The following is a 27,399-nucleotide window of genomic DNA, read 5'->3' on the forward strand; positions in this document are numbered from 1 at the left end:
CGGCGGGGAGGTGGGGGGTTGGGGGGGGGGGGGTGACATAACCCAGTTACTCATCCGCCCGGTGCAGCAAACTTGCAGAGTCGAGTCAAGACGCTGAATAATTGAGTCAACGAGACTCCGCCCGTTCCAACCTGACCCACCTCCGTCACCTTATTATAATAATATAATAATAATAATGACCTTCGCATTTGACGCAGCGCCGTATCACGTCTTCGAGACGTCTCAAGCGCTCCCCCCCAAACCCCCTGGAGGTACCAGCTGGACAACCAGTGGGAAGCTCCTCAGACTCAGACCCTCCTTTTCGACCGTGCCATCGGTCAACCTCCTTCCCATCCCCTCCCTCCCCTCTCCCCCCCCACCCCCCACCCCGTGATCCCAGCCTCGGGTATGAAATGCTGTACACTGTCCAGCGCCTTGGGACGTCCTCCCGACGTGAGAGGCGCTATACACATGTGAGCTTGTTGTTGTTGTTGTAGGCACTTTCCTACTCCATGTTCCCTCCCCCCACCCCCACCCACCGCCCGCGCCGCCGCCCTGCCCGCTCCACCATCAGCAGTCTGGCCTCCATTCCAAAGTCACTCCACCTCGCTCCCTCCTTTACCTCCTTTAAGGCCCATCTCAAGACCTCTTCGACATCGCCTTTGGACACCCTCCTTCCCCCACCCGTTCTCCCCTCCCCGGCCTCCACCCCTCCTGATCCCCACCGCCAGCTCGGGTGCAAACCAGCGCCTAGGAACGTGCTCCCGACATGAAATGCGCTGTACAAAAGTCATTTGTTGTTGATATACGACTAGTTCAAGACACGACACATGCAAGCGACTGCCAGGATGGTAGAAGGGAAAATTGGATGGACCTCGGTCTTCTTCAGCGAAGCATTTCCGACGTTCCTGGGTGTCTGTAAATCTCTATGAACCTATGGTGTAAATGTCTATGATTCAATGCCACGTTCAGTTGGTTTGTTCCTCTCTGCCACAGCTGATTGTTGTTCGCCGCCGTCAATATTTGGATTGAACGCTGTAGGAAGTTCTCTCCCTTTGTTCTTAGCTCAGAGTCAATATTTGCCAACGAGAGGGTAGTCCAGAATGGAGCATGGAGCATAGTGACAGGTGGTCACTATTGGCGCTGGGCGAGGCATAAAGGGTTTTATCGGGGAGGATTATCGGCCAGGACACTGAGAGGCCGGGGCGGGCGAGAGAGAGACCGGGGCGGGCGAGAGAGAGAGACCGGGGCGGGCGAGAGAGAGACAATGCAGAGCTCCCCCCCCCCCCCCCCCCAGCGCTGCACTGGAGCTCAAAAAGTCAACTGCGTTAAACCGTGTGGGTATCGACGGTGACTTCTCCACTGCACCTCGGTGGCCTTTCGTCCTCAAAATACACAGTCACGCCGCTTTACAGGATATTTTGTGAAGCACTTTGGGCGTCTCAATGACACGATCAGGCGCTATGTCAGACTCCGCCACCGCGAAGCTCTCCGGGACGCTGTATACATGCAAGTCGTTGGCTTTATATCAAATGCAAGGATTATTATTGTTATATCATTATTAAACTCAATGCAATCGGCCCGTCTCCTCGCGGCTGTTTGTGGGTCGTCGCGGTGGGCAAAATGGTTGCCTCACCTCCCCCACCTCTCCGGACGTAAGGGAATTAGATACGTTTTAAAAGGGAAGGGAACTGGATAAAAACCACTAAAAGGATTGCTGCTAATCACGCGATGGGCCGAACGGCCTCCTTCTGCGCCGTAAATTCCTATGGTTCCCGACGGTAAGAACGCAAGTTTTTGACGTCTCGCCCGCACAATGCAGTCGATTCTCTTTGCAGTCTATCCCGTGAAGCGCTTGAGACGTCTCAACGCAAGTTTTTTGACGTCTCGCCCGCACAATGCAGTCGATTCTCTTTGCAGTCTATCCCGTGAAGCGCTTTGAGACGTCTCAACGCAAGTTTTTTGACGTCTCGCCCGCACAATGCAGTCGATTCTCTTTGCAGTCTATCCCGTGAAGCGCTTTGAGACGTCTCAACCACCCGATGAGGCGTTACATCACACGCCGAGGATTATTATTGTTAATACTGTCATCCTGTTTCGGCGCTATAAGCCCGATTAAAAAAAAATGCAATTTTTTGTTAACCTTCTCTGTTCATTTTGTTTTTTTCCCTACTCATTACATTGCAACATATGCCCGTAAGTAATCACATAACGTCAGTAATGATCTCAGATGTAGTAGACGAACAGCGTCGAGCACTAAATCTGCCCAACCCTATGGTTATTACGCAATTAGTTGTATTTTTCTACCTCCGAACTTCCTGGTTCAGATTCGCCTTCAATATCCCTACAGTAGCCAGTGCCAGATCTCTCTCTCTCTCTCTCTCTCTCTCTCCTTGGGGGTGGCGGGGGGTGGCTAAGCAGTGTCTCCTTGGAGCTGAATTGGCCCCAAGGTGACGTGCATGGCAACAGAATGCCGGAATCCAGACTGTTTAATCATGAGCCAGGTAGCAACTATTATTATTATTATTATTATTATTATTATTGCCCTCCGGCCCATTCTGCAGACCTTAGGTTTCACCGCCTCCTCTCTATCTCGTCTTCCAGATCGTTCCCAACCTTGGGCACATTCCTGGGGCTCGCGAGCCTTGCCTCATAGTCCCTGAGGTGAGCAGGCGGAGGGAAGAGAGAGAGAGAGAGAGAGAGAGAGAGGGGGAGAGAGATAGTGTGCCCATGGCATTGTAGACACAGCAGTTCTTGTGCGTAGTAATAATAATAATCCGGGCATTTGATACAGCGCCTTTATCGCGTCTTCGAGACGTCTCAAAGCGCTTCACAGGATATGCTCTAACGTGCAGCGACTGCGTACGTTGCAGCAGCCGCTCGAGCACGGCCACGGGCCGTGTCCCCGCAAACGGCCGTGGATCGGAGCGAGCGAATTATTCTTTGTATTCTTGATTTATTTCCTTTTTTTTCGGGGTGGGTGGTGGCGGGGGGGGGGGGGGGGGGGAAGAGAAGCGATGATTGCCTGGAAAATGATCTTTTGATCGTAGAAACATCTTGAAAGAAGCCAACGAGGGGTTAAAGGCCGTCTCACCCAACACTGTGTGTCCAGGGTGTGCCCCAGTGAAGCAATCCAGAGGGGCGTAGCAGCGAGAAACACGCTGTTTGTGCAGAATTCCCTGGTGCATAATAATGTTAATAATAATTGGGCGTCTCAGCCTTTCGTTGCTGACGGAGCCGGAGAGACACAGGTGGAGAGGGCGACAGTGTCTGGAACACTCGGCTCACTCGCTCGCACTACTAACAGGCGGTTCAACCTCCTCTTTCTCCCTCTCCTCTCTCTCTCTATCTCTCTCTCTCTCTCTCTCGCCCCCTCCCCACTCTCACACCCTCGCCCCCCCCTCACCCCCTCTCCCCACCCCCCTCTCGCTCTCCCCCCCGCCCCCCACAAAGTGAGCGGGACGAGAGTGGGGGAAAAACTATTCTACCTCCAGACTCTGAGGGACGGTTTCCCCAAATAATATTGTTGAATAGTAAATAACGACAACGATAATCTTCGCATTTGATACAGCGCCCGATCACGTCTTCGAGGCGTCTCAGAGCGCCTCACGGGACGCACTGCAGAGTGTAGTGACTGTATGTTTTGTGGGCAAAAGGCGGGCGGGGGGGGGGGCGGGGAATGAGATCATCGAAGCTTCAGACAGCAACAAGCTCTGCAGTGAGATAATTAATTGATGCCGTCAATGTGAAACATACTGAGCCAAGTGACTGACACCTTTGCCAAGCAGCAATGATTCGCCTCTTCACACATCCCCCCCCCCCTCCGCCCCACTCTCCCGCAATCGTGCGCACGCAGTGAACCCCCCCCCCCACCCCCCCTCACCCCCACACACACAGTCGTGGATTGAGTGACCACATTTTTGTTTCTGGAGGGATTATGATCCCCGGAAAGCGATCCACCGATCGACCAACAACCGCGTTCCTACTGACTGCTGAGCAAACGGAGCCGCGCGTGTGCGGAGTAAAGAAAGTTGCCTGAGGTTTCGCTCTGTCCCCCCCCCCCCCATCCCCCCGGGAATTGAACCCGGGTCCTCTCGCTTGCGAGGCGAGCGCTCTAACCACTGAGCTACGGGACTCAGTCGCGTCTCTCTTGCCTCGTCGTAGCAAATAGGGTATCCGGTAGCGGGGAGGGGGCTCTCTGGATTGAACTACATGATCGCTAATGTGAACACCATTGTAATATGAGGCAATGGACTGGGGAATGGGCGAGTTCTGGTACCTCAGCCTTTCCCATCCACCCCCGAGCTGTTTCCCACAACGCCTGACATTTACGCAGGGCCTTTCATGTCGGGAGGACGTCCCAAGGCGTGTGCACCTGGGGGTTGGGGGTCAGGAGGGGGTGGAGGGTAGGGGTAGGAGGGTGGCCGAAGATGCGGTCCTAGAGGAGGGTCTTGGGACGTGCCTTGAAGGAGGCGAAGGGACTGTGGGATGGAGTTCCAGAGGGTCGCTGAGGTCGGAAGGAGCACGGCCGTGGAGGGCTTTGTGGGTGAGGATGAGGATTTTGACCTCTATCCGGTGGGGGATGGGGAGCCGGGCGAGGGTGGTGCGGGTGGGTGGTGTGGGTGATAGGGTCACGGAGAGGCACGGTCGAATAGGATGGAGCAGGGGAGTGGAGTAGGGTCGGTGGGGGGGGTGGGGGGGGGGGAAGAGAGGAGGTGACGGTTGTCGAGGAAGGTCTTCAGGTACGACCTGATGATGGGGAGGGAAGGGACAAGGCGGAGAGAGGGATAGAGGGAGAGAGTTCCAGATCAGGTGATGACTCAGCTCTCAGTGTTGGCTCAGGTGCCCGGCTCAGTCCTGGCAAAGGCAGCAATGAAATCATATCCGGGAGATTCTGGCTCAAGCAGCGTCTGCTTTGAAAGGCTTTACCTTCAATTCGCCCTCTTCTCCGGTCCCTGAAACTCCTGACCTCAGATCGAAACCCTCCCCCCCCCCCACCCCTCCTCTCCCCATTTACCCTCTCGGCCGCCCCTGACCCCCAACAACTCGTGAACGTCAAACAGGAGAAGGAAAAAAAACACAGAGCTCAGACCCCAGACAGGAAATCAGACGAACATGAAATAAAATAGTAATAATCAACCACTCGATCCAGTCCCAGGAAAGCAGGAGAGGGAAACTCTCTTCGCTTTTCTGATCGTGTTGAGGGATGTTACATAACAGCTGCCTGAGGTATAACAGCGCCCCTGTGCAACACAGGGTCTCGCAGTGCCTAACAGTGGTGGACGCTGACACCGAGCTGGGGGGGAGAGGGAGTGGGGGGAAGGGGTGATGATGGTTCAAGAGGAAAGGTCTTCAAGTGCGATCTGAAGACGGGTCAAGATGGACGAGGCCGAGGGGTTGAGAGCTCCAGAGAGTCGGGGCGTAGAGGCTGAACGCGTGGGTGCTAACGGTTTGCTTGGTATGGATAGGACCTCTCGTCTTGTCTGCCCGATGGGGTTTGGTTAAGGCAACGGGGACTCATTTGGTGCCATTCGGGGACAGGACAAGTCTCCTTACTCCACACACACACACACACACTCACACACACGCCTCTGTTTACTCAGCAGTAAGTAGGAACCCAGTTGTTAGTCAATTGGCGGATCACTTTTCCAGAGGTCATAATTCCTCCGAAAGCAATAAAATAATAATAATTATTCGGTCCCTCAATCCACGACTGCTGGTCTGTGCGCAATTGGCCGCCGCGTTTCGCCCACAAAGCATACGGTCAATTCGCTTTACGGTATATTCCGTAAAGCGCTTTGAGACGTCTCGAAGACGTGATAAGGCGCTGTGGCAAATGCGAGGATTATTATTATTACTATTCGACCTCACTCAACGCTCCAAACAGCAACAGCAACAACTTGTATTTACATAGCACCCTTCACGTGGGGCAGTGTCTCGGAGCGCTTAACAGCGGGTGAGCGTGACCGAGTCGGGGAGGTCTAAGGCGACCGCAAACGTGGCCGAAGACAAAGGGCTTCAGTCGTGGGCCTAACATTGTGTGGGACACAGCCTCGGCCTCACACCCCACACCCCTGCCAGCGCTGCGCACCAGGCGGCCCGGTCAAACCCTGACCCCGAGCCCAACTCAGCCATCACTCCCATTTATCTCAGGCTCCGTCCGTGCGTCTCCCTTAAATTCGTCCCCACAAACCCAAGCGCACGCCCCCTCACCCCCTTCAACACGCAACCCACGGAGGCAGACACGCGCCCAAACACACGCAGAACGAGAAATAAGAATACACTGTGTATTTTGCTGTCAAAGTTCCTATTCGCAAATGCCTGCAATCAGACCCCAGCGATTCCGAATGAGCGAAGGATTAAACTTGCGTCCACACAGCTGTGGTGGGATGCAAATAGGCAGTTGTGGTTTTACCTGAGAACAGACTCAATCTGGAGTGTAAATCAAGGTGGAAAAATGCAACCCCTCCCGAATCCCAAACAAAAAGCAATGGCCTAAATTCAAACGTAAATCAGCCAATCAGTTGCGTACAGTAAGGGTTGGGTTTACAAGTCCCGTTGACAAAGTATTTGAACCACGTTACCTCCACATTCCCCCACACCCCCCCCTTCCCTTCCCCTTCCCCTCCTGGTTCCCCCCCCCACCCCCCCCCTAAACCACCACCCACCACCACCCCACCCGATCCCGAAACGGAACGAAATAATAAAAGGAATTCTCGACATTCCTGGTCGGGAAAAAGTTCAGAAACTCTGAGAGGAAGAATTGAAATGAGAGACGTTAGCAAAAAAAAAAAAACCGCACACACAAACACACACACACACACAGAGAGAGCTGCGAACCTCGGCAAATTTAAGTGCGGAGATTAAAGGTCAATGTACTGTACGACGGGACTACATCATGGAGTCGGCCTCACAATGTGGGCAAAGTGCCAGATTTTGCGCATGTGTGTTTGAAGGGCTCCGGCGCCTCGATATCCCACCCGTCCCGTCCCGTCCCGTCCCATCCCGTCCCGTCCCCGCTTAAGATCGGCCAAGATTGCGGAAAATCAAGTTACATTTGTACAGCGCCTTTCACGTCAGGAGGACTTTCCGAGACGATGGGTCCTTTAAATCAGTCGTGGTTTGGAAGCTGTTCCACCAACTCCCCCCCCACCACCCACTACCACCCCCCCCCCACCCCACCACCCCAACCACTCCCACCCCACCACCCCCCGGCAGCGTCACAAAACCAATCTGAGACCCGAGTTCCCACACAGCCCACAATTCTACTCTGTTTTAATGCCAAGAGACCAGGTGGAATTTCACCCTCTAACAGGTGCATCCCAAGCTGATTTCACCCACTGCGTAACCCCCCCCCCCACCCCCACTCCCCACTGTGTGCCCCCACACAGCCCCCCCCACCCCCACCACCAGAGAGCCACACCAGATCCCCCCAGACAGTCCCCATCCCCCCGACTGTGGGACTACCCCCCCCCCCCCCCGCCGGATAGACATACGTCCCCCCAGCACCCAGCTTCCCCCCAGCCTTTTCCTGCTCCCAAGGGAACAACTCCAACCAATTTGCCTCTTAAACACACAAGAATTTCGCAGCTACTGATTTCAGTTTGCAACACACACTCACTCACTCACTCTCACACTCACTCACTCTCACACTCACTCACTCACTCACTCACACACAGACTCACTGATTCACACGCAAACACATTCAGACACACAGACACACAAATGCACTCAGACACACACACACTCACAAACACACTCAGACACACAGACACACTCGCTCACAACCAAACACACTCAGACACACACTCGCTCACTCACTCACACACAAACACACTCACTCAGACACCTACACACATACAAACGCACACACATACTCCCCCCCCCCCCCCCACCCCCACTCTCCCACACACACACACTCAATACACCAAATCTCTGGCGCTGTCTCTATAATAATAATAATAATAATCCTTGCATTTGATATAGCCCTTTTCACGTCGGGAGGACGTCCCAACACTAGTTTTAAGAGTCGAGGTCACAGACAGCAGTGAGCAAAGTGAACTTCAAGGTGACAGAGAGTTTAGTTGAAGTGGATTTTTAAATAATGCGGGATTGGTCTGGACTGGTCTGTATCAAGAAGAGAGAGAGAGAGAGAGAGAGAGCGCGTATGACAGATCAGACACACACACACACACGCACACCTTTACAAGGTTGTAGAAGATCGACTTACCTGCCTGCGAGGCCACACGATGTATAATCCACAGCCAACACAAGTCCAAGATCCAGAAAATCCTCATGTTGTCTTCTTCCCACCGTGTTACAATGTCCAACCACCTGGGGAATCACTCACTCACTCACTCACTCCATGGTTTGGAGCTGGAGATTTATTTTTGGGTGGGGGCGGGGAGTGGGGGGGGGGAGGGGGCTGGGGTGCAGAGAGATTTGGGGGTAAAATGCTCTGGGTTTCACCCTCTTTAAAAACTTTTTTGGACTCAAGTTTCGTCGCCCCATAAAACTTAGCCCGATGTTCTCGCCTCTAAATTAGTTTCACACTGAGCTCTCTGTGTGTGTGTGTGTGTGTGTGACTCTTCTCTCTCTCTCTCTCTGCTGTCAATTCCGATTCAGCTGTAGAGATCCAATGGGATTTGGCTGATGTCCCAATACCTCCCTGAAACCAATCGCAGGCAATCGGGAAGGTGTGAATCCTCAGCGTCCAAAATTGCAGGGTGTTTGTGTTTTTCTCTCTCTCTCTGTGACTGTAAAAAAATAATAATAATAATAATAATAATAATGACACGTGCCTTTGCTACGCAAAAGCGCTCTGGGCCGCTACCCTCGTCCCCGCACGCAAACGGCCGTGGACTGAGTGTCCGAATTATTATGATTACTGTTTCGTTTGGAAGAAATGATTATCCCCGGGAAAAGCGATCTGCCGACCGACTAACAACCAGGTTCCTGCTCGCTGCTGGGGAAACGGAGGCGCGTGTGTGCGTGTGCGCGTGTGTGTGTGTGTGCGCGTGTGTGTGCGCGTGTGTGTGTGTGGAGTAAGGCAACTCGCCCAAAGTTTCTTCCAGCCCAAGAAACAAATCCAAGTCCCCTTCTCTTGCCAGGCGAGTGCTCTAACCACTGAGCTACGTGCGACCAAATCACATGAGAGAACACCTTTTTTTTAAGGAAACATAAATAGCCTGAAACTGTCACTCCTCCCATCTCCCCCCCTCCTCCCCCCCCCACCGCCACATTTACCACCTAAATAGCCTTGAATAATGCTCCAAAGGCCAACTCACGATGAGAAAGATTAAATAATAATAAAACATCCTCATCACGTGATCCTAACATTTCAAAGCGTTGAAACATTTGCAGGATTTACTGTGCCGCGCAGTGCACTTGTGTGGATTGTATTCAGACGCAGCGTCCGATTTACACACAATCGGGTCCCGCAAACACCCGCGAGGTGTACAAATACAACAACAACAACAACAAGATTCCATTTATAGAGCGCCTTTCACGTCGGGAGGACGTCCCGAGGCGCTGTACAGTTGGGTCAGGACCCGAGCATTGGGGGGGGAAATGGTCAGGGTGAGGGGAGGGAAGGGAGGGGGCGAGGAGGGGGTAGAGAGTCGAGAGGGGAGCTGAAGGCTGAAGGTCAAAGAGAAAGGTCTTGAGACCGGCCTTGAAGGAGGAAAGGGAGGAAGCGGCGAAGGCACTGGGGATGGAGTTCCAGAGCCTCGGGGCTGAGAGGCTGAAGGCCACCGATGGTCGGGCGGTTGGGGCGGGGGACGTGGAGCAGACCGGAGCCGGAGGAACGGAGGGTACGGGCGGGTAGGTAGGGGGATAGTAGGTCGGAGAGGTAGGAGGGAGCGAGGCCGTGAATGGCCTTGTAGGTGAGCTCCAGGCCGTGGAGTCCTGTAGCTCAGTGGTTAGAGCACTCGCTTTGCAAGCGAGAGACCTGAGTTCAATTCCAGGCAGAGGGCCAAACCTTGGGCAAGTTTCCTTACTCCACACAGAGCCTAATAATAATCCTCCAAAACCAAAACGATAATAAATTGGTCATTTTTAATCTACGACTGTTTGTGGGACATTGCTGTGCGCAATTGGCTGCCGCGTTCGCCCACAAATATACAGTCAATTCACTTTACAGTGTGTTCTGTGAAGCGCTTTGGGACGTCCGCCCGACGTGAAAAGCGCTATATCAAATGCAAGGATTATTATTATTATTATTATTAATTCTACAATTCTATCTGGGGGATTTTGGGTCAGGACACCAGGAGAGAAACTTGGGGTGCGAGAGAGTGAGCGACCGAGCCCGGCTGACACCTTTACACACCTTTACCAATTTCACTCGCAACGTTTTTCCCTCCACAGAGCTGAAATCTGCAGTTGACTTCTCTCATTCTCTGCAGCTCTCAAAACTTCGCACTTTCCTAACCAAAAGATAATAAACAGTCATTTATGGACCGTTCCTGAGACGGCAATATTGGGAAGGAAAATATTTAGGTGTGCGGAATGCTCGAATTGATTTTTCTATACCACGGACTGAAAGTATTTCTTTAAAACAACAAACACGTTTCACTCACAGAGCGCACAGTCACTCCACTTTACGGTGTTTCCTGCGCAGTGCTTTGAGACGTCTCACTGACGTGAAAGGCGCTGATGAAACGTAAGTATTATAAGTATTCAATGATCTGATTTTTTTCAATCTTTCATATATTCCTGGAGTTTGCGTATGTAAATGCAAGTTGTTGTTGTAGGTGAAGTGGGGGTGGGGGCGGGGGCGGGAGAGAGGGGGGGCGAACCAGAGAGGGAGGACGAGGGGGAAATCCAATCTATGTAGAGGAACCTTCACACTAATGATGATGATGATAATAATAATCCAATGGAAAATCCCAAAGGTTTTTGGAGACAGAGGGTATATTGTCAGCAGTTAATGGGGAAAACATTGAGACCTTCAAAGACCAGAAGACAATTTCCAAATAATGTGATAGGATTAACAATGCAAATTGGCTGTTTGCAATTGACTCAGTCCGTTGCAACAACAACACGTGACATTTACACGGCATCTTTATCATCGGGCGGACGCTTTTCCGGGGGAATAATCCCTTCAAAATAAATAAATAATAATAATTTGGACACTCAATCCGCGACTGTTTGTGGGACGCTGCTGTGCGCAATTGAACTGGACAAAATGAACCAATGTAATTGGGGAGGATTGTTGCCCGGGTCACCGGGAGAGAATCTCCTTCCCCTTCCAACAAATACTTACATTTACACAGCATCCTTCACGCAGCGTAGCTTCTCGGGACCCTTGACAATGGCGGAGCCTGAGGCCGAGTCGAGGGGAAGGGAGGAGGTGACCATTAGTGCGGTCGAAGAGGAAAGTTGTCAGTCGTGATCTAAGAGGGGAAAGAGTGGGCACGGCGGGGGGATTGGGGGAGAGAATTCCGAAGTTTGGGGGATATTTAACATAAGTTTAAAGCTTCTGGTAGCGTCATGGGGTGTCCACCTGAACAGACAGACTGGTTCAATGCCTCGGTGTTATGGGAGTCTGTTTGATGCGATTCAGCTCCTGTACAGCCCCGACAGGTATAGTTGACGATTGTTCGGGAGTCATAACCCGTGAAGTGCTCAGTGACGCTTTATCTTCTTATATTCCTTCAAACGCAGATGAGATCGTTTTCTTTTAGGAAATAACATTATGGGACATGGGACATAGTTAGTTTGGGAATCATATGCGGGTCACCGCCAGGAAGGTGGAAGGCAAACTAAGATGGAACCACGGTCTGTTTTTTGTCCAGCGTTCCTTGTGTTCTTGTGCTGTTGATGGCGTATCAACTGCAAAGATTGTTATTTTAATAAAATGTCTTGCCAAACCCACGAGATCTGGTTAACTGAGGTTCCATTATATGACTTGTTTGTTTAGTGATTGACGAGCTGAAGCTCTGGCTGTTTTTTCTCCCCCCTTTTAAGTCAGAGCAACTCTTAACAACCTTACAGTCAGCCCTTGGGTTGATATCAGTGGAAACAGAAAGCGTCGATAATAATAATAATCCCGGCATTTGATACAGCGCCTTATCACGTCCTCGAGACGCCTCAAAGCGCTTCACAGAATATACGGCGAAGTGAATCGACTGTATACTTTTGTGGCCAAAGGAGCAGCGCAGTTTTGTGGGCGAAACACAGCAGCCAATTCGCGCGCAGCAGCGTCCCACAGTCGCGGATTGAGTGACCCAATTATTACTATTATTTTTACTATTATTATTATTTATGGGAAGGGATGATTGCCAATGTTAACGAAGCAGTGCCACCTCGTGGCCGTGTCGCAGAACCGCAGCGTAAACCACTTGCATTTACGCGTCGTCCCTTCACGTGGGGTAACGAGTGCCCCGGAGCGCTTCACAGGGGTGGAGTCTGACCCCAAGCCAGGGGGAGAGGGAGGGGGGGGAGGTGACCCTAAACACGATCAAAAAGGAAGGTCTCTTAAGTGGGATTTGAAGGTCGGGAGGGAGGGGGCGAGGCGGAGGGATTGAGGGAGACGGTTCCAGAGTGGAGAGGTCGAAGGCATAGCCAACGATGGTGGAGCAGAGCCGAGGGGAGGCAGCGGGTGGCGGAGGGGGGGTGGGGGGAGCGAGTAAGCAGGTCGGAGAGGTAGGGAGGCGCGAGGGAATGAAGCGATTTGAAGACGAGAGGATCTCGAGATCGATCCGTTCAGTGATTGGGAGCCACAGGTACGTAAGTGGAGCTTCTACAGGATCAACGTCTTCGCAAACCCTTCTGCCGGGGAATCTCTCCCAGTGATCTGCACGGGGGCCCATTTGATGTTCCTCACCCGTCGACGGGCTCTGATGTCCAGACAATTCTGCACCCGCCTGGGGTGAGATTTTTCCTAAATGAAATGGCTATAAATCTGGGGATGATCTCCTGGGCAGTGTTTTTTCAGATCATTGGATGCGCGGAACAATATTTTAATGTTGTACGGACCTGAACTGCTCTCAATACGATGCCAGACTCTCCCATTCCTCCCCTGAGCCATTACTCCAAGTCTCTGCACCTTCCTCCCACCCCTCCACCCCCCACTCCAGCCCCCTCAGCCTCCCTCTCATGCCCAGCAGCTCCTGAACACACACAGACAGACAGCACCACTGACAAGAGGAAGGTAAACCTTTAATGGTCCAACATTGTTGTTTATCCAGAGAATAATGGATTCGATTCGATTTCCTGATGTTTACATCGGCTTTGGTGGAGGTCCACGTGGCATGGATGGCTGTGAACAACAGAAAACAAACGTGAGGATAAAGGCACAAATAGTAATTTGTCTGGTAACTGCCACCGCGGGCCCAGACGCTCCTTATTCTGTGCACCGTTGGCATGGGGGAATGTCTCAAACACAAGGGAGGGAGCGAGGCAAAGGGACTGTGGGATGGAGTTCCAAAGGGTGGGAGTGGAGAGGCTGAAGGCCCGACCGCCGATGGTGGGGAGGAGGATACGGAGGAGGCCGGAGGCTGCTGAGCAGAGGGAGCGGACGGGTTGATATGGGGTTAGCAGGTCACAGAAGTAGGGAGGAGCAGGGCCGAGGATTTCGAACTCTATCCTCTGTGGGGACGGGGAGTCAGTGGAGTCGGGGCGAGGGTGGGGAGAGCGGAGCTTACAAGAATGATCAAACTGTCGAGCAAGACCCCTCCTTTCCTGAACAAAGCCACCCTTGAGAGGGTAGAGCAGCACCCAGTGACTCCCCCCTCTGTGACCCAGCGCGGCTAACACAATCGCTCACTGTACCGGCCAGGGGTAATGAGTGCCAACCTGACAAGATGCCGCGGGTGAGGGCAGACTAGCCGAGCCCACGTGTGACTGAGCGCCATCCTACCGCGCTTACGTACGTTTGGCCTGAAACGAGGAGGGGGGGTCCTGTCTTTCCTTGCCTCCCGCGAGCGGTTCCTGACCACTTTGCTGTGGATGGCGCAGCTCACGCAGTAATGCAGCTTCACGTAGAGCTTGGGCAGCACGTAGGCTGGAAGACAGAAGCAAGTCGTCAGGGCACACAGTCTGTACTCGTTAATTAAGACAGAAAGATCGAGCAAACCCTCCCACCGCACAGCATAGAGATAATAATAATCTTTGCATTTGATACAGCGCCTCATCAAGTCTTTGAGACGTCTCAAAAGCGCTTCACAGAATATACTGTAAAGTGCAGTGACTGTATTTTGTGGGTGAAACGCGGCACAGCGGCGTCCCCACAAAGAGTCGTGGATTGAGTGACCAAATTATTTTTTTTTCTTGAGGGATTTTTAGAAATGTCAGCACAGGCCGCCAACCCTTCACTGGAGCCATCTTTTCTCATCCTAATTCCTTGTTCTTTCCCGGCACTTTTATACCGATCCCTCTTCAAAACGCTCACCCAGTTCCCTTTTAAACACGGTATTTTATTTGCTTATGGCAAAGCATTCCTTGTTCTACAGGAATAATTTCACCGAAAGGGGCGTTAGAAGTGTTTGGAAGAGATTAGTATAAAAGGCAAATTAATATACAGCCCAACAGCTTCCTCTAACCCATACACCAACCCGTGGACCTATGTACAGTACATGTGATATAACGGCTAATATGTCTATCAAACCTCAGATACCCATCGTTACTCTGCACCCCACTCCCTCTTTTAGACTCCCGCAGCACTGCTTCGGAGTATCAGCTTAAGACTATGTCTCTGAGGTGAGAGCACTACCGTTGCGCCAGATAGACCGTTGCCACGGAAAACCCGGAAGAACATACTGGACGAAACACAGACCAAGGTCCATCCAGTTCGCCGTCCGCCTTCCTGGCGGTCGCTTGCACATGTCCCGAGCTATGTATGTGTGTATGTATGAAAACCTTCCTTTTCGACCGCCACCCCACTGGGCTCGGAGTCAGGCTCCCCCAGTTAAGCGCTCCGAGACGCTGCCCTGCCTGGAGGGCGCTAGACAAGTGCAAGTTGTTGTCGTCGTCTGCAACCTGTGTTGTAGTAATAATAATCCTTGCATTTGTGTTTTGAGGGAATCAACATCTCCTGCGTCAACTGTCTCCCCGGGGAGCCTGCTCCACAGGTTTGATGCGCGCTCACCGAGATAAGTGTTTGTGTGGATGTCCCCCACCCCCACCAACTCACAGTCGAAGACGCTGGCCTCCGAAATGTCCCTGACGGCAGCTGCCTCCACGATGTTACGGATGACGAACTTCTTGATGGCTTTGTCCTTGGGGACGCAGCGGGCACAGTTGGTGCATCTGATCGGCTGCACGTGCCCGCGGCCTTTCTTGGCGCGCCCGTTGTTCCTTCGCTTCTTGGTCTGAAAATCAAGCGCAAACCACCAGAGATTGGTCCCGAAGCGGCCATTAACACTTCGGCTCGCGTCGCCTGCATATTTCTCTCAATTGGACCCAATCCTCCCCCTCTGCCGACGGCTGGCGTTTTCGTGTTCAAATCCCTTCACTCTCTGGCACCTCCTTCCCTTTCCGACCGCCTCACTCCCCAACCCACCACCCGGCGCCTCTGCGCGACTGGCACCGGCCCTCCTGCTTGTCCCTCTCGCTCTCCTTTCCGCCGTCGGAGGTCTCGCTTTCAGTCACTATGCCCCGAAACTCTGGAACGCTCTCCCTCAAACCCTCCACCTGCCCCCCCCCCCCCCTCTCTCCCCTTGTTCAAGTCCCGCCTGAAAACCTTCCCCTTTTGACTGAGCTTACGGCCACCTCCCCCCCTCCCCCCCGGGTCAAAGTCAGGCGCTGTTAAGCGCTCTGAGACGCTGCCCTGTGTGGAGGGCGCTACGCAAGTGCAAGCTGTTGTTGTTGTGGCGCGTAACGATCCTTGCACTTGATACGGCGCCCCGATCGCATCTTCCGAGACGTCTCAAAGCGCTTCACAGGATGCGCCGTGGAGTGAACCGAGTGACGAATCCACTCGTGCTCTTCACCCACCGACACTGCACCGCTCCCGTTTTAGTCGCGTCGCCTCCGCTAGACCCCCCCCCCCCCCCACACACTCGTCGCTCACAGGGCGGCCGCTTGGGCGGGGGACGTGCGCTCGCGCACGAAAACGTGGGGGGGGGGTGGGCTGTGTGGAGGTGGGGAGGAGAGAGAGATAGAAAGTTACGTCTCGTCCCCATTTACTGGAGCCGTGAGGCGCCTCCAAAGGTCCCCCTGAACCCCTGAGTGAGGAGCGGAGCCCGAAGGCTCTCATTACGATCGTAACCATAACAATCCCAGCGTTCGACACAGCGTTTCGGTGGGGGGGGGGGGTGGGTTTCACTGGGCAGTGTAGTGACTGTGCGTCGTGTTGTGTGGGCATTACCACCATCAAATGCCTGGAGTACCATCAACACGGTCGGCATCTTGGGGTCTTGGGGGGGGGGGGGACCAACCCCGACCGCCAGAGCCCTCCGAGAGGGGGAGTGAGTGTGGGGGGGAGTGAGTGGGGGGGTGGGGTGGGAGTGAGTGGGGGGGGGAGGAGGGGGGGAGTGAGTGGGGGGGGGAATGAGTGGGGGGGGGAGTGAGTGGGGGGTGGGGAGGAGTGAGTGGGGGTGGGGGGGGAGTGAGTGGGGGGAGGGGGGGAGTGAGTGGGGGGTGGGGAGGAGGAGTGGGGGGGGGAGTGAGTGGGGGGTGGGGAGGAGGAGTGGGGGGGGGGAGTGAGTGGGGGGGGGGGAGGGGGGGGGGAGTGAGTGGGGGGGGTGAGTGGGGGGTGGGGGGGAGTGAGTGGGGGGGGGGGGGAGTGAGTGGGGGGAGGGGGGAGTGAGTGGGGGGTGGGGGGGAGGGGGGGGGGGAGTGAGTCAGGACTGCACAGGGAGACCGACAGCCGATCTCTCCCTCTCTCCTCTCTCTCTGTGGGTGGGGGTTGTGGCGGGAGCCCGAGGCCCGAGGCCTGGGCCCGGGGTTTGGGGGCTTTTTTGCGAGGCCGTGGACTGGGCGCGTGGCCCCGGGGGAGGGGGGGGGGGGGGAGGGGGTGTTGGGGGCTCTCTCAGCCCCGGGCGGTGGGGGGGGTGGGGGTGGGGGGGGGTCTGTCTGTCTGTCTGTCTGTCAGTCGCGGCGCCGCCGCCGCTCTCACCATTGTCGTCTCTCCTCCTCTCCCGCGGCAAAGAGAACCGGAAGCCGCCGCGCACCCGCTTTATGCCGCCGCGCTCCGGTCACCGGAAGTGCCCGGGGAACCCCTTCAAACCGCCCGCGCGCCCCGTCACCTCACCCCCGCCCCCCCCGACCCCCCGGCTCCGGTCACTGCACGGTTTTTACTCCCCCCCACACACCCGCCGCCGCCGCCAGACCCCCCCCCCCCCGGCGCTCGGCACTATTTTGTCTCTCCCGCTCTCTGGGTCCCCGCGGATGGAGCGGAAATAGTTCCGAGCGGTGGCGCGGCTCTTCCCAGCGGGCAGCGCGGCTCCCGGGGAGCACGTGGGTCAGACACCACGTGTCCTCCTGACACTGTCACCCACTCCCTGTGTCACCCACTGTCACCCACTCCCTGTGTCACCCACTGTCACCCCACTGTCACCCACTCCCTGTGTCACCCACTGTCACCCACTCCCTGGTGTCACCCACTGTCACCCACTCCCTGTGTCACCCACTGTCACCCACTCCCTGTGTCACCCACTGTCACCCACTCCCTGTGTCACCCACTGTCACCCACTCCCTGTGTCACCCACTGTCACCCACTCCCTGTGTCACCCACTGTCACCCACTCCCTGTGTCACCCACTGTCACCCACTCCCTGTGACACCCACTGTCACCCACTCCCTGTGTCACCCACTGTCCACCCACTCCCTGTGTCACCCACTGTCACCCACTCCCTGTGTCACCCACTGTCACCCACTCCCTGTGTCACCCACTGTCACCCACTCCCTGTGTCACCCACTGTCACCCACTCCCTGTGTCACCCACTCCGTGTCACCCACTGACTCACTGTCTCACCCACTCACTGTGTCTCTCTCTCTTACTCACACAGTCAATCACATAGTCAACTTTTCTTTGCATTTACACAGTGCCCCTCACACAGGGCAGTGCCCCAGAGCGCTTGACAGTGGCCTGAGCGCGACAGCGAGCCGGGCGGGGAGGGGGAGGTGACCGTAGGCACGGTCCATTTGGAAGGTCTTCAGGTGCGACCTGAAGACGGGGAAGGAAGGGAGGAAGGGACAAGGCGGAGGGATAGAGGGAGAGTGTTCCAGAGTTTTGGAGCGCAGTGGCTGAAAGCGCAGCCTCTAATGGTGTAATGGAGGGCACTTGGGGTGAGCAGAAGGGATAGTCGGTCACAACTCCCTCAAACACTCACTCAGTCTCTCACTCATTCCCTTCCTCTGTCCATCTCTTACTCAGTCACTCACTCGGTCATTCACCGCCTTACACACTCGATCGCTGTCACTCAGGCACAGTCACGCAGTCTCTCACTGCCTCAGCCACTCAGTTCCACTCGCTCACTCGCTCACTCCCGACACACGTAGAAACCCGTCACCGGACTCGAGAGTCTCCGAATCGAAACTGGGAATTCCACACACGTGGAAACTACTGAGATATTTATTGGAATGGAATGCGCACTCTCTCCCTGGAGGGACACATCCTGTTTTTACCTGATTCCAAGGGAGGGACAAGTGTCTTTTACAACTTGCTGTCAGCCCGACTCAGTCAGGAGCGTTGAAGCCTCCAAGTCAAAAGGCTGTGGGTTCAAGACCCACGTTGGGAGACTTGTCAGCGAGCGCATTGTTGGGGGAGGGAGTGCGTAGTCCTTAGGATGAAACATTAAACCGAGCCCCTCATCTGAGTCCTGTTCAGGTGGATGTTAAAGATCTCGCGGCGCTATTCAAAAAGAGAAAGGAGTTTCTCCATCTCCCGTTGTCCTGCTGACAATGCCTCAACCCCCCCCACCCACCCCCCCGCCGCCGCCCCATAAAATCGATCTTTCCTGCTTGTGGGTCGTAACTGTAGGCGCGTTGCCTGCTGGGTTCGCCTCCGAAACACACAGTCGCTACACTTTACGGTAAATCCCGTGAAGCTCTTACGCGACGTCTCGCCGACATGAAAGGCGCTGTCTCGAATGTAAAGATGTTCCGATCCGCTGCACCATTGGTTGCGGATCCCTGACTGTCCAGCGCCTTGGGACGCCCTCCTGACCCGAAAGGTTTCCGTGTAAATGCCGTCTGTTGTCGTCGTCGTCGTCGCAGGATTCACGGTGGTTGACGTTCAGTGTGTTAGCTGTGAAGGTAAGCTCTCCAGTGACCAGGACAAAGAACAACCAAGTTGGACATCACTGATTTTCTCCCAGAGCAATCAATACTGCCTCTCAGGAACAACCTGATCATCTATGCAACTCACTCGCTCTCTCCTACTCTCACCTCTCCCAAGAGCTTCAAGAGAAGTCAGTTCACTTTACAGTATATCCTGTGAAGGGCTTTGAGACGTCTCACCGACGCGATAAGGCGCTATCTCAATGCAAGGATTATTTTTGTTACAGCTTTACCGCTGTTGGCATGACCAGTGCGAACTGAATCCATTCACGGTTGCACATTTATTAATGCATCAATTAATTAATACAATAATCCCTGCATTTGGTATCGCACCTTTCGTGTCACGACACCTCAAAAGCTCTTCACGGGATTTACTGATGTAAAGCGAATCTTCCTAAAATTAAATACTGAGTTCGATTGGGAGGCATCTTTCTTTACGGGACCGTTCATACATCCTGACCAACACGGCTGTTTGTGGGGCATCGCTGCGCGCAAATTTGCTGCTGTGTTTTGCCTATAAAAAACAGTCACTACTTTATACAGTATATCCTTGAATTGCTTGAACCGTTCTCCTGAGATGAAAAGCGCTATATCACGTTTCGCCCACAAAATATAGAGTGAATGGACTATCCAGTATATCACGTGAAGCGTTTTGAGACGTCTCAAAGCCGTGATAAGGTGCTATATCAAATGCAAAGATTATTATTATTATCATCATTATCATTATAGGTCAGTTCATTCCTTCCGGGAATATTTTCTCAATCACAATAATATTTTTTCTTGGTTCCCCACCACTCAAAATTTACGTTCGAGGGGAAGGGGAGTTTAAAACGGGTTAGGGCAGGTGTTGTGTCCCGTGGTGGGATCCAGCAGGAAGTCTGCCAGACAGGGCTCCCAATTGCAAGCTACGTGGTCTTAGATGGTCAACGTCCAGCAGTGTCCCCCCAAAGCTTCGTCTCCTGCCAATTTGAGCCTAATATAGTACATTTCAGGATTAAGTGAAGCAGGTGCATCCCTTCTGGGAGAGAGTATGTACTCTATTCCGACAAATTTCCACCTTCAGCGTGGTGATGGGTTTCTGCGTGTTTTGAGACACGTGGCTGACCAAGAAAAAAGCACGCCGCGTGTACACGAAAATGGAAGCACACGCGTGTGTTCACATGCACACTGTGTGCCATTGACCAACGAGAATTCGCTGTATATTTCACCGTTATAAATGAATGAACACGTCAGCAGGTTCCTGAGTTTCTCAAGTTTATTTTAGTAGACCTTCAGCCATGACAGTACAAAACTTACAGTAGTTTCTCTCCAGTACACAAATATATATATAATTATAATATAATACATGTACAAAGGCTCTGGAGCAGTTTGTTTTTAAAGCAACGTAACGCAATTCATATCGATCACAGGAGGGGGTTGGGGGGGGGGAAAGAAAAGTCGAGACATTAACAGATCTGTCATCGTACTTTTACAACAGAAAACGCATACGATTAAATCCATCAAGAAAAACTACTGTAAAGAACAGTTGGAGTATTGCACTTGGAATTTTCGTACATTTGTATAAAAACACAAGATTCACGCATTTTGAACACCCGGGGAGTGGGGAGGGGGGGTGGGGGAGAGAGAGGGTGAGGGAAAAAGGGGTCAGTTTCTTGTCAGGCAGCTCGTCTTCATTAAGATTTACACGTCACTGCTCTCAGACCAATTTGTAACGGCTTCCGATTAAAACAGAAACATTGACATCGTCTGAAAAGTTTTATTTTTTTTTAAAAAAAAGAGAAGAAAAACTGCCTGCAAAAAAAAAAACATAACAACACTATAATCAATCAACAAGTTACAATGATCGGTGATTATTCGGGATTGATAGTCGATTCAGAATAGTCCAATTCATCACGCTTGTGTCATATTCACATTATCATGAGGTATATAAGAGCATGTGTGTATGGTCCTGGTTGAGTTCGGATGAGATTTATTTTCTGAACGGATGCATCTCTTTGTTCATTTGATTAAAACGTCTTTAAGAAAAGCCTCGGATTCCGCCCCCCTCCCACCCCCAAGTAGCCAAACGACTTCACTCACGTACCCGGGCAGATTCCTTCCTCCTTCTCCCTCCCCCTCCCCTTCCCTCTCATACCACTGGGCTACAGCACAAAGCCACGCTGGCCAGTGTTTATCGAACCGAGTTAATGGACGTCAGCGATTTCGGCTGAGAAAAGGGAAGGCAGCCAAGGTTTCCTACTCCTGTTAGCAATCTGATACCTCCCTCTCCGCCACCTTGTACACCCCACTGTTGGGAGCGTTCACATGTTGGACGTGTTTGTGTGTGTGTGTGGTGTGGGGGCGCGGGGGGACAACAACAGAAATGGCCAGGATCTAGCATGTCAGACTGCCTGCCTGCCAGCGCTCACAGGCTTGTGTGAGGAAAGCCCAGTAAAGAAGCAGGAGGCGCTGGCAACAGTGCAACTGTCATCATCGTAGAGGGAAGAAAATGGTCTGAAATCCCCGCGTGGGAGGAGGGGGAGGCATTAAACATCAATTTGTGATTCTGTCTTTACACCAGGTTCAATCACTTGGGGGCATCATAGGTAACTTGGGGGTAACTTATACGAACAGTGGAGAAGCGGACTGAGGACAGCACAGGAGGATCTCAGTGTCTTGCTCAAATTGGGATTAAAAGGGGCTTCAGTTTCTCCAGAGATATATATATGTACACCTGTCCTTAACTGTGGAGTGCAAGCATGACTGCAAGAGTCAGTCGTGTTTGTCCTCTTAGTACAATCGAGGCAGAAAGCCTAGTGCGGAGACGTGATCTCTCACTGTTGGCCTCAGTGTCCGATGCAGCGTTTTTCACGCTCTCAAAGGGATTTGCTCCAAACCCCGAAGGTTTTGAGGTCTGGGCACTTGCCGGGCAGGTGCGGAGTGAAGCTCGCGTCACGCTGTGATCGCTCTCAAGCACACGAAGCGAGGGTGTGCCACACGGTGGCATATCACTGGGAGCCGCATCGAAATTGCACGCGATGTACTTGACATTACAGGTGACGGACCAGGAATTGCAGCCCTTTGGCTGGAGTTGGAACAGGCGCCACAGGTGAAAGGACTTGCGTGTTGTCAGTTAGTGTGGAGATATTTTTTTTGTTTAAAAAAAAATAAGTTTAATGGCACACGTGTGATCAAAAAGCAATCGTAAAACCATTCATTGTAAAGCACAGACAACTTTGGTTATAGAAATTAGACATTTGGGGGAGTCTAAATTTAACTTTGAGTTCAGGTGAATGTGTGTGTGTGGAAAGGGGAATGTGAGGGTACAAGTAAATTGCAGTGTATTCCAGCGCACACACCTATCTCCTCGTAACGGAGTCTAATCTGCGGTATTTCCTAATGAAGTTCCTTGAATCGATCACAAAAATGGGGACTCCTTCCGGAGGCAAAGTACAGCCCACTGACCCAATTCCTGTTCACACAGGGTGGTGTTCTGGGGGTGGGGGGTGGGGGGGCACTAGAATTCTAATGGCAAATCTCGCAAACTAGATCCCGTTCAGTTGTGTTTTATTTTTAAACTGAGGGAGGGCTCGGGTGTCAATCAGAGCAGCGGTGAAACGTTCGGTTGAAGTCTATGTCACCTTATCAAAGCCTTCCTTCCAACAACCCCAACCTCTCAACCCATTGGTCCGGGACCAATTGGCAAAAGTTATCACAGTTTTGCCTCGGAACAGAATTACTCGTCAAAAGACAAGAGATTGCAAAGGGCAGCAATTTTTTCTTTTAAATTCATTTCCTTTCTTCCCTCTCCCCCCCCCCACCCCCCCCCCCCCCACACACACAGACACACACACACAGACACACAGAAATAAGGAGAATCGAGGTCTCCAAATTTTAAACGAAATCGGAAATTTTGATGAAAATGAAACTTTTTTTTTTGGTGTTTTCTAGTGACGAATGACAAGTTGACAGAATGATCAACTGACTCAAGCGATCGATAACCAAGTTCCTAAAGCGTTCAGTCAAACAACCACTAATCAATGCACCGGTTATAAGTTAACAAGTGCTTTGGAAAGCTGTTCGAAGGAAAGATTTCAAGTTGTTTAGCGCTCAAGTGTGTGTCCTGCAAAAAGCTCGTTTACTTCACAAATCAAACACCTTTTTGTTTTGTGTATAAAACTACATCTTTCGTACAAAGACCAAAACGCCCCAAAGAGACGATGGTGGAACCACAGATTTTTTTTTTTGTTTTGTTTTGGTTTGTTTTGTTTCATTTTTGTAGAAGTTTTAATGGTTTAACAATCAAGTCACAGGAAGGCAAAAAAGCAAGATGGATGGAGGATAGATTCAAATGGATTTACTACTGTAACCCACACACGTTTCGCTACACCTCGTATTTTTTCCCGCTTGACGTGATTCCATTTTGCCCTCCTCCACACTCAAACTAAAACGCAAACACGCGGAAGAGTTAAAAGTTCAGCAGACTCTTTTTTTGTTTTTTTTTTTTAAAAAAAGGAGGAGGGAGCAGAAGAATATAAGGAATTATTCAAATTCTAGGTCTGGAACACCACAGATGAGAAAGGCCGGGTTACTGCGAGCTAGACAAGTTCTGTGTTTCTTTTCTTCTGCACAGGAGGAGTCTCCTTACTTCATTGATACACTGCGCCGGCAAGTTTTAAGAGCATTTTTTTCCCCCATAAACCAATGTAATGTTTTACAGAACAAACACAGTAAGAATGGATGGATAAATCCACAGCAGGTGCCTGTGGCGGAAAAAAAGGAACTTGAGCCATAGATACGTCCATCACTCTACCATAAACAGTTAACTGCAAGAAAACACTTAGAACAGAATATATAAACTACATAATATATTCTATATATTATTAATTATATATACACACATACGTACACGTACGAACACACACATACCATGTAGTAGTCATTAGAAAGCGGTGATTTTTTTTTTAAAAAAACTTTCAATCGGTTGTGGAAAATATTACGCTTCGGTTGCTTTCAACAGGGTAGGTAAAAGAAATAAATAAATAGGAAATATAATCAGTTGTAGTCAGTCACATCAATGATAGATGTATTATTAGGGATTATAGCAAGTGTCTTGTGAACGCGATGCCAACACTGCAATGCAACACTGCAATGCCACCTTTCACGTTGGACGATGTACCATATGGACGTTAACGGGTTGGGTTTTGTCAGTTGAGTTTGTCTTTTCGAAGAACATTTTCCAGAGGAGAAATAAATAGCTCTGCGAGTCCACGAGGGATTGAGTTTGGAATCGTCCACTTTTATTTTAAACCGACAGACTTCAAACGGGGCAGCCAATTGCGCACAGCAACGTCCCACAAAAAAGTCGTGGATTGAGTGACCGTATTATTATTTGCTCGGGATTGGAATCTAATTTGTGGGGTGGGGGGGGCAAATAAAACTCTCTTTGACCAGAGAGCCTGTGCGAAGGAAGTGCTCTGAACCGGATCGGGTTTCTGTCCTGGAATAAGCATTGACGCTGATCTCGTTTGGCCAGAATGCGTCTCCCAGCTCAAGCCGAAGGGAAAGATACAAGCAATATGGAGGTGGGTTCCAGCTCAGATCAATGTGATCTCGGTTGAACCCAATTTCCCCAGTGTAAAATGGGACGCAAAGGGGGGGAACGTGCTCACTCTTCAAAAGCAAGAGCTCCACCTAGTGCTCCCACGCATCAGTAGTAGGTCTTTATCTTAAGAGGCTCAAATTGGACAGATCCTTCAATATTATATACAAGTTAGTTCTGCTTGTTCTCGAGAGGAATTAACCCATCACTGCAACAAAAAAACACACACACCACCGACGAGCTGCGGTGGCTGTTGGAGAGTGCGGAAGAGCCCAGCTGTGGTAGCAGCAGCATTCGCAAGGTCGGTACGCGCCGGTTTGGTTTGGTTTGGCTGACATATCCCACCAATTCTCTAGGTTCAACTTTTTTCACAGTTTGGTCTCCAATTCCACGGCCTAATTGGGTTCTTAGCTGCGCTACCTTTACTGTAGCCCTGCTCTCCTGCAACCCCTCCACCCCAATTTCTCCACCCGCAGTATAATCCGAGCCTGCAGACTTGCGCAAGAAGACACCGAATGATAACGCATTCCAATTCACTACAGAATAACTTTCAGGATATGAGAGGCTTCACCACCTGAGGCTTTTCAACTAAATCCAGATTATATATTTTTTTGGATGGGGGTGTGACTTGCTCAATGAAATGATCCAATTTACAGTAATCTACTCCTGCTCTTTGGAAACTGTACAGAAAGTGCATCAAGGGGAAGGCGGTGAGGGGGGGGGGGGGGGGGGGAGGAAGAAATAGGAGAATTAATGAGTTCTCTAACATATCATATACACTGTGTGTTATTTTCTAGCAATCAGAAACACAGCATTGAATTTGCTGCATCGCTTTAGTTACTTTTCAAAGAATTTATCCTTCGCTGTTATATCTGAGTGTCCGCAATGTTTCCTCTGTTGCAACACAGAAAAGAGCACACAAGCACTGTCGATGAGTTCGAATGACACCACACACACACACACAGTATAGATCATACATTTTCTTTAACAAAAACAAAGAAGAGCCCGTTTTAATTCCGCAGAATATTATTAACCCACCAAGCTTGGTTCCCTCTGTAGTTTTCATGGTCAGCTGAACCCAGTTAACAGAATTATGGCCCTTTAACTCACTCCCCAGTGTTACCCACGGACACACGTTAGCCAGGGGTCACGGCAGAGCCAAAATGCCTTTGGAAAAAGGTGGCAAGGATCTACGTACAGTCAGAATAAAAACAACCAGTCTTGGTAGATTAAAAGACCATCTCGGTTTCATTACAGCTCTTTGTAAGGAGTCGTTCAAGATGAAATTACTCTACTCCAGACACTGCCTGACATGTGGGTACCTTTTGATTTGGGGCTAATTTTCTCAGGAATTTCCTGATTCATTTATGCAATATCTTCATCTCCGGGGATATTATGATGGGAGTAAATAAAACTTTCCTGATGCTGTGTAGCCACAAAACTCCAGCGGTGGATTCCTAATAGAACTCCAGCCTCGTGCGGTGGGCGGGGGGGGGGGGGGGAGGGGAGTTGAAAGAGAGGAAAAAGTGCCCCAAAGCAGTAAGACTTGTGGGCTGGAGCTGTTCTCTTTGTATTAATTTGGAAATGAACAAGCTACACCACTGCCTAATCTGAAACATTTGCCCCGTGTATGCAATGATGAGAGTGATGGACAGAGAGCCTTGCTGTGGGTCTGTTTCTCTTTAGGACAATCAGATACACAACAGAGTGGCTGACCTCTTAAGCACTTTGTACCATTGCTAGTGAAAATCAATAAGAGTTAGATTTGTAGAGACTTCCCGCAAACACTATAAATGGCATTCGTTGGACTGATTGATGGTTTGTTCCTGAACACAGATCTCTGCTCTTTAACACAACGGAGGGAACCCTATTCCCTGGTCAGTGTAAGCAGAGCTCCTTACAACACTGCCTGCGCCGTGAACCCAAAGCCCCATTCTGTACCTCTGTAAAATTCCCTTCTCCTAAACCTTTTGAGTCTCGCGACCATTCCTGGTCAGGTTGAAGAATTAGTGCCACGTTTACTTTGCCAGAATCCAAGAGTCAACATTGAGCAACAAGTACAAACAACGCAGTGGGAAAAGACATTGGGGACAGGTGAGGACCTAACACAGCCTCGAGCACAAACCTCTTACATCGTACCATCGTGCTTAAAATTTCCTGCCGCTGAAAGCAAACCACTCCACACAATTGCCACGGGGAGCCACGGTTTTCTCAGTCGTAACTTTTTATTATTATTTATTTATTTATTTATTTAAACTTTAGCTCAAAAAAAGACGTCTCGAGTTCAAAAGTGGTTCTTTTTCATCTGACTCCTTAACTGGGGCAGGGCAGATCAAAATCATGGCCTGGCTTCCCTATCCTACACCTCAGAGGGTTAGATACCTCAGCTATGCTCCTCACCAGACTGTAGCCTTGTCCCATTCTCCGGTTAATAATAATAATAATAATAATCCTTGCATTTGATAAAGCACCTGATCACGTCTTCAAGACGTCCCAAAGGACTTCACGGAATTTACCGTAAAAAGTGAATTGACTATATATTTTGTGTGAGAAACTCGGCAGCCAATTGCGTACAGCAGTGTCCCACAAACAGTGACCGATTTTTTCATTTGAAGG

General features: G+C 51.4%; 2 protein-coding genes and 1 non-coding gene across 3 annotated transcripts in view; all 3 read right to left on the reverse strand.

Annotated features, from left to right (window-relative positions):
- The window catches only part of LOC103190236 (receptor tyrosine-protein kinase erbB-4), a 44,570-nt gene extending 36,217 nt beyond the window's left edge, over positions 1-8,353 (reverse strand). Inside the window, exon 1 of the mRNA XM_042345830.1 lies at positions 8,210-8,353. Coding sequence (XP_042201764.1) covers positions 8,210-8,276 — 67 coding nt within the window. The 5' untranslated portion in view covers positions 8,277-8,353. The remainder of the gene's footprint in view (positions 1-8,209) is intronic.
- trnaa-cgc lies at positions 4,043-4,115 on the reverse strand. Its single transcript has one exon. It is a non-coding gene; the product is annotated as a tRNA-Ala (tRNA).
- A 4,786-nt stretch (positions 8,354-13,139) lies between the features above and the next one.
- On the reverse strand, positions 13,140-17,128 carry LOC103173003 (40S ribosomal protein S26). Its single transcript, XM_042345831.1, has 4 exons — positions 17,039-17,128; positions 15,113-15,290; positions 13,854-13,984; positions 13,140-13,240 (listed from the first exon to the last, which is right to left on the reverse strand). The coding sequence occupies exons 1-4, from the start codon at positions 17,039-17,041 to the stop codon at positions 13,202-13,204; spliced, it is 351 nt and encodes a 116-aa protein (XP_042201765.1). The 5' UTR covers positions 17,042-17,128; the 3' UTR covers positions 13,140-13,201.
- Positions 17,129-27,399: the final 10,271 nt, after the last annotated feature.

This window comes from Callorhinchus milii, unplaced genomic scaffold (assembly GCF_018977255.1).
Source record: "Callorhinchus milii isolate IMCB2004 unplaced genomic scaffold, IMCB_Cmil_1.0 Scaffold113, whole genome shotgun sequence".
Lineage (NCBI taxonomy): Eukaryota > Metazoa > Chordata > Chondrichthyes > Chimaeriformes > Callorhinchidae > Callorhinchus > Callorhinchus milii.

Excerpts from the sequence above, each read along its gene's own strand:
- LOC103173003 (XM_042345831.1), bottom strand. Across the intron at positions 13,985-15,112 it reads GGAGGCCAGCGTCTTCGACT|CCTACGTGCTGCCCAAGCTC; the intron begins GTGAGTTGGTGG and ends TCTGTCTTCCAG. Across the intron at positions 13,241-13,853 it reads CTCCTCGTTTCAGGCCAAAC|CCATCCATGCCACGTGGACC; the intron begins GTACGTAAGCGC and ends TGTTGTTCACAG.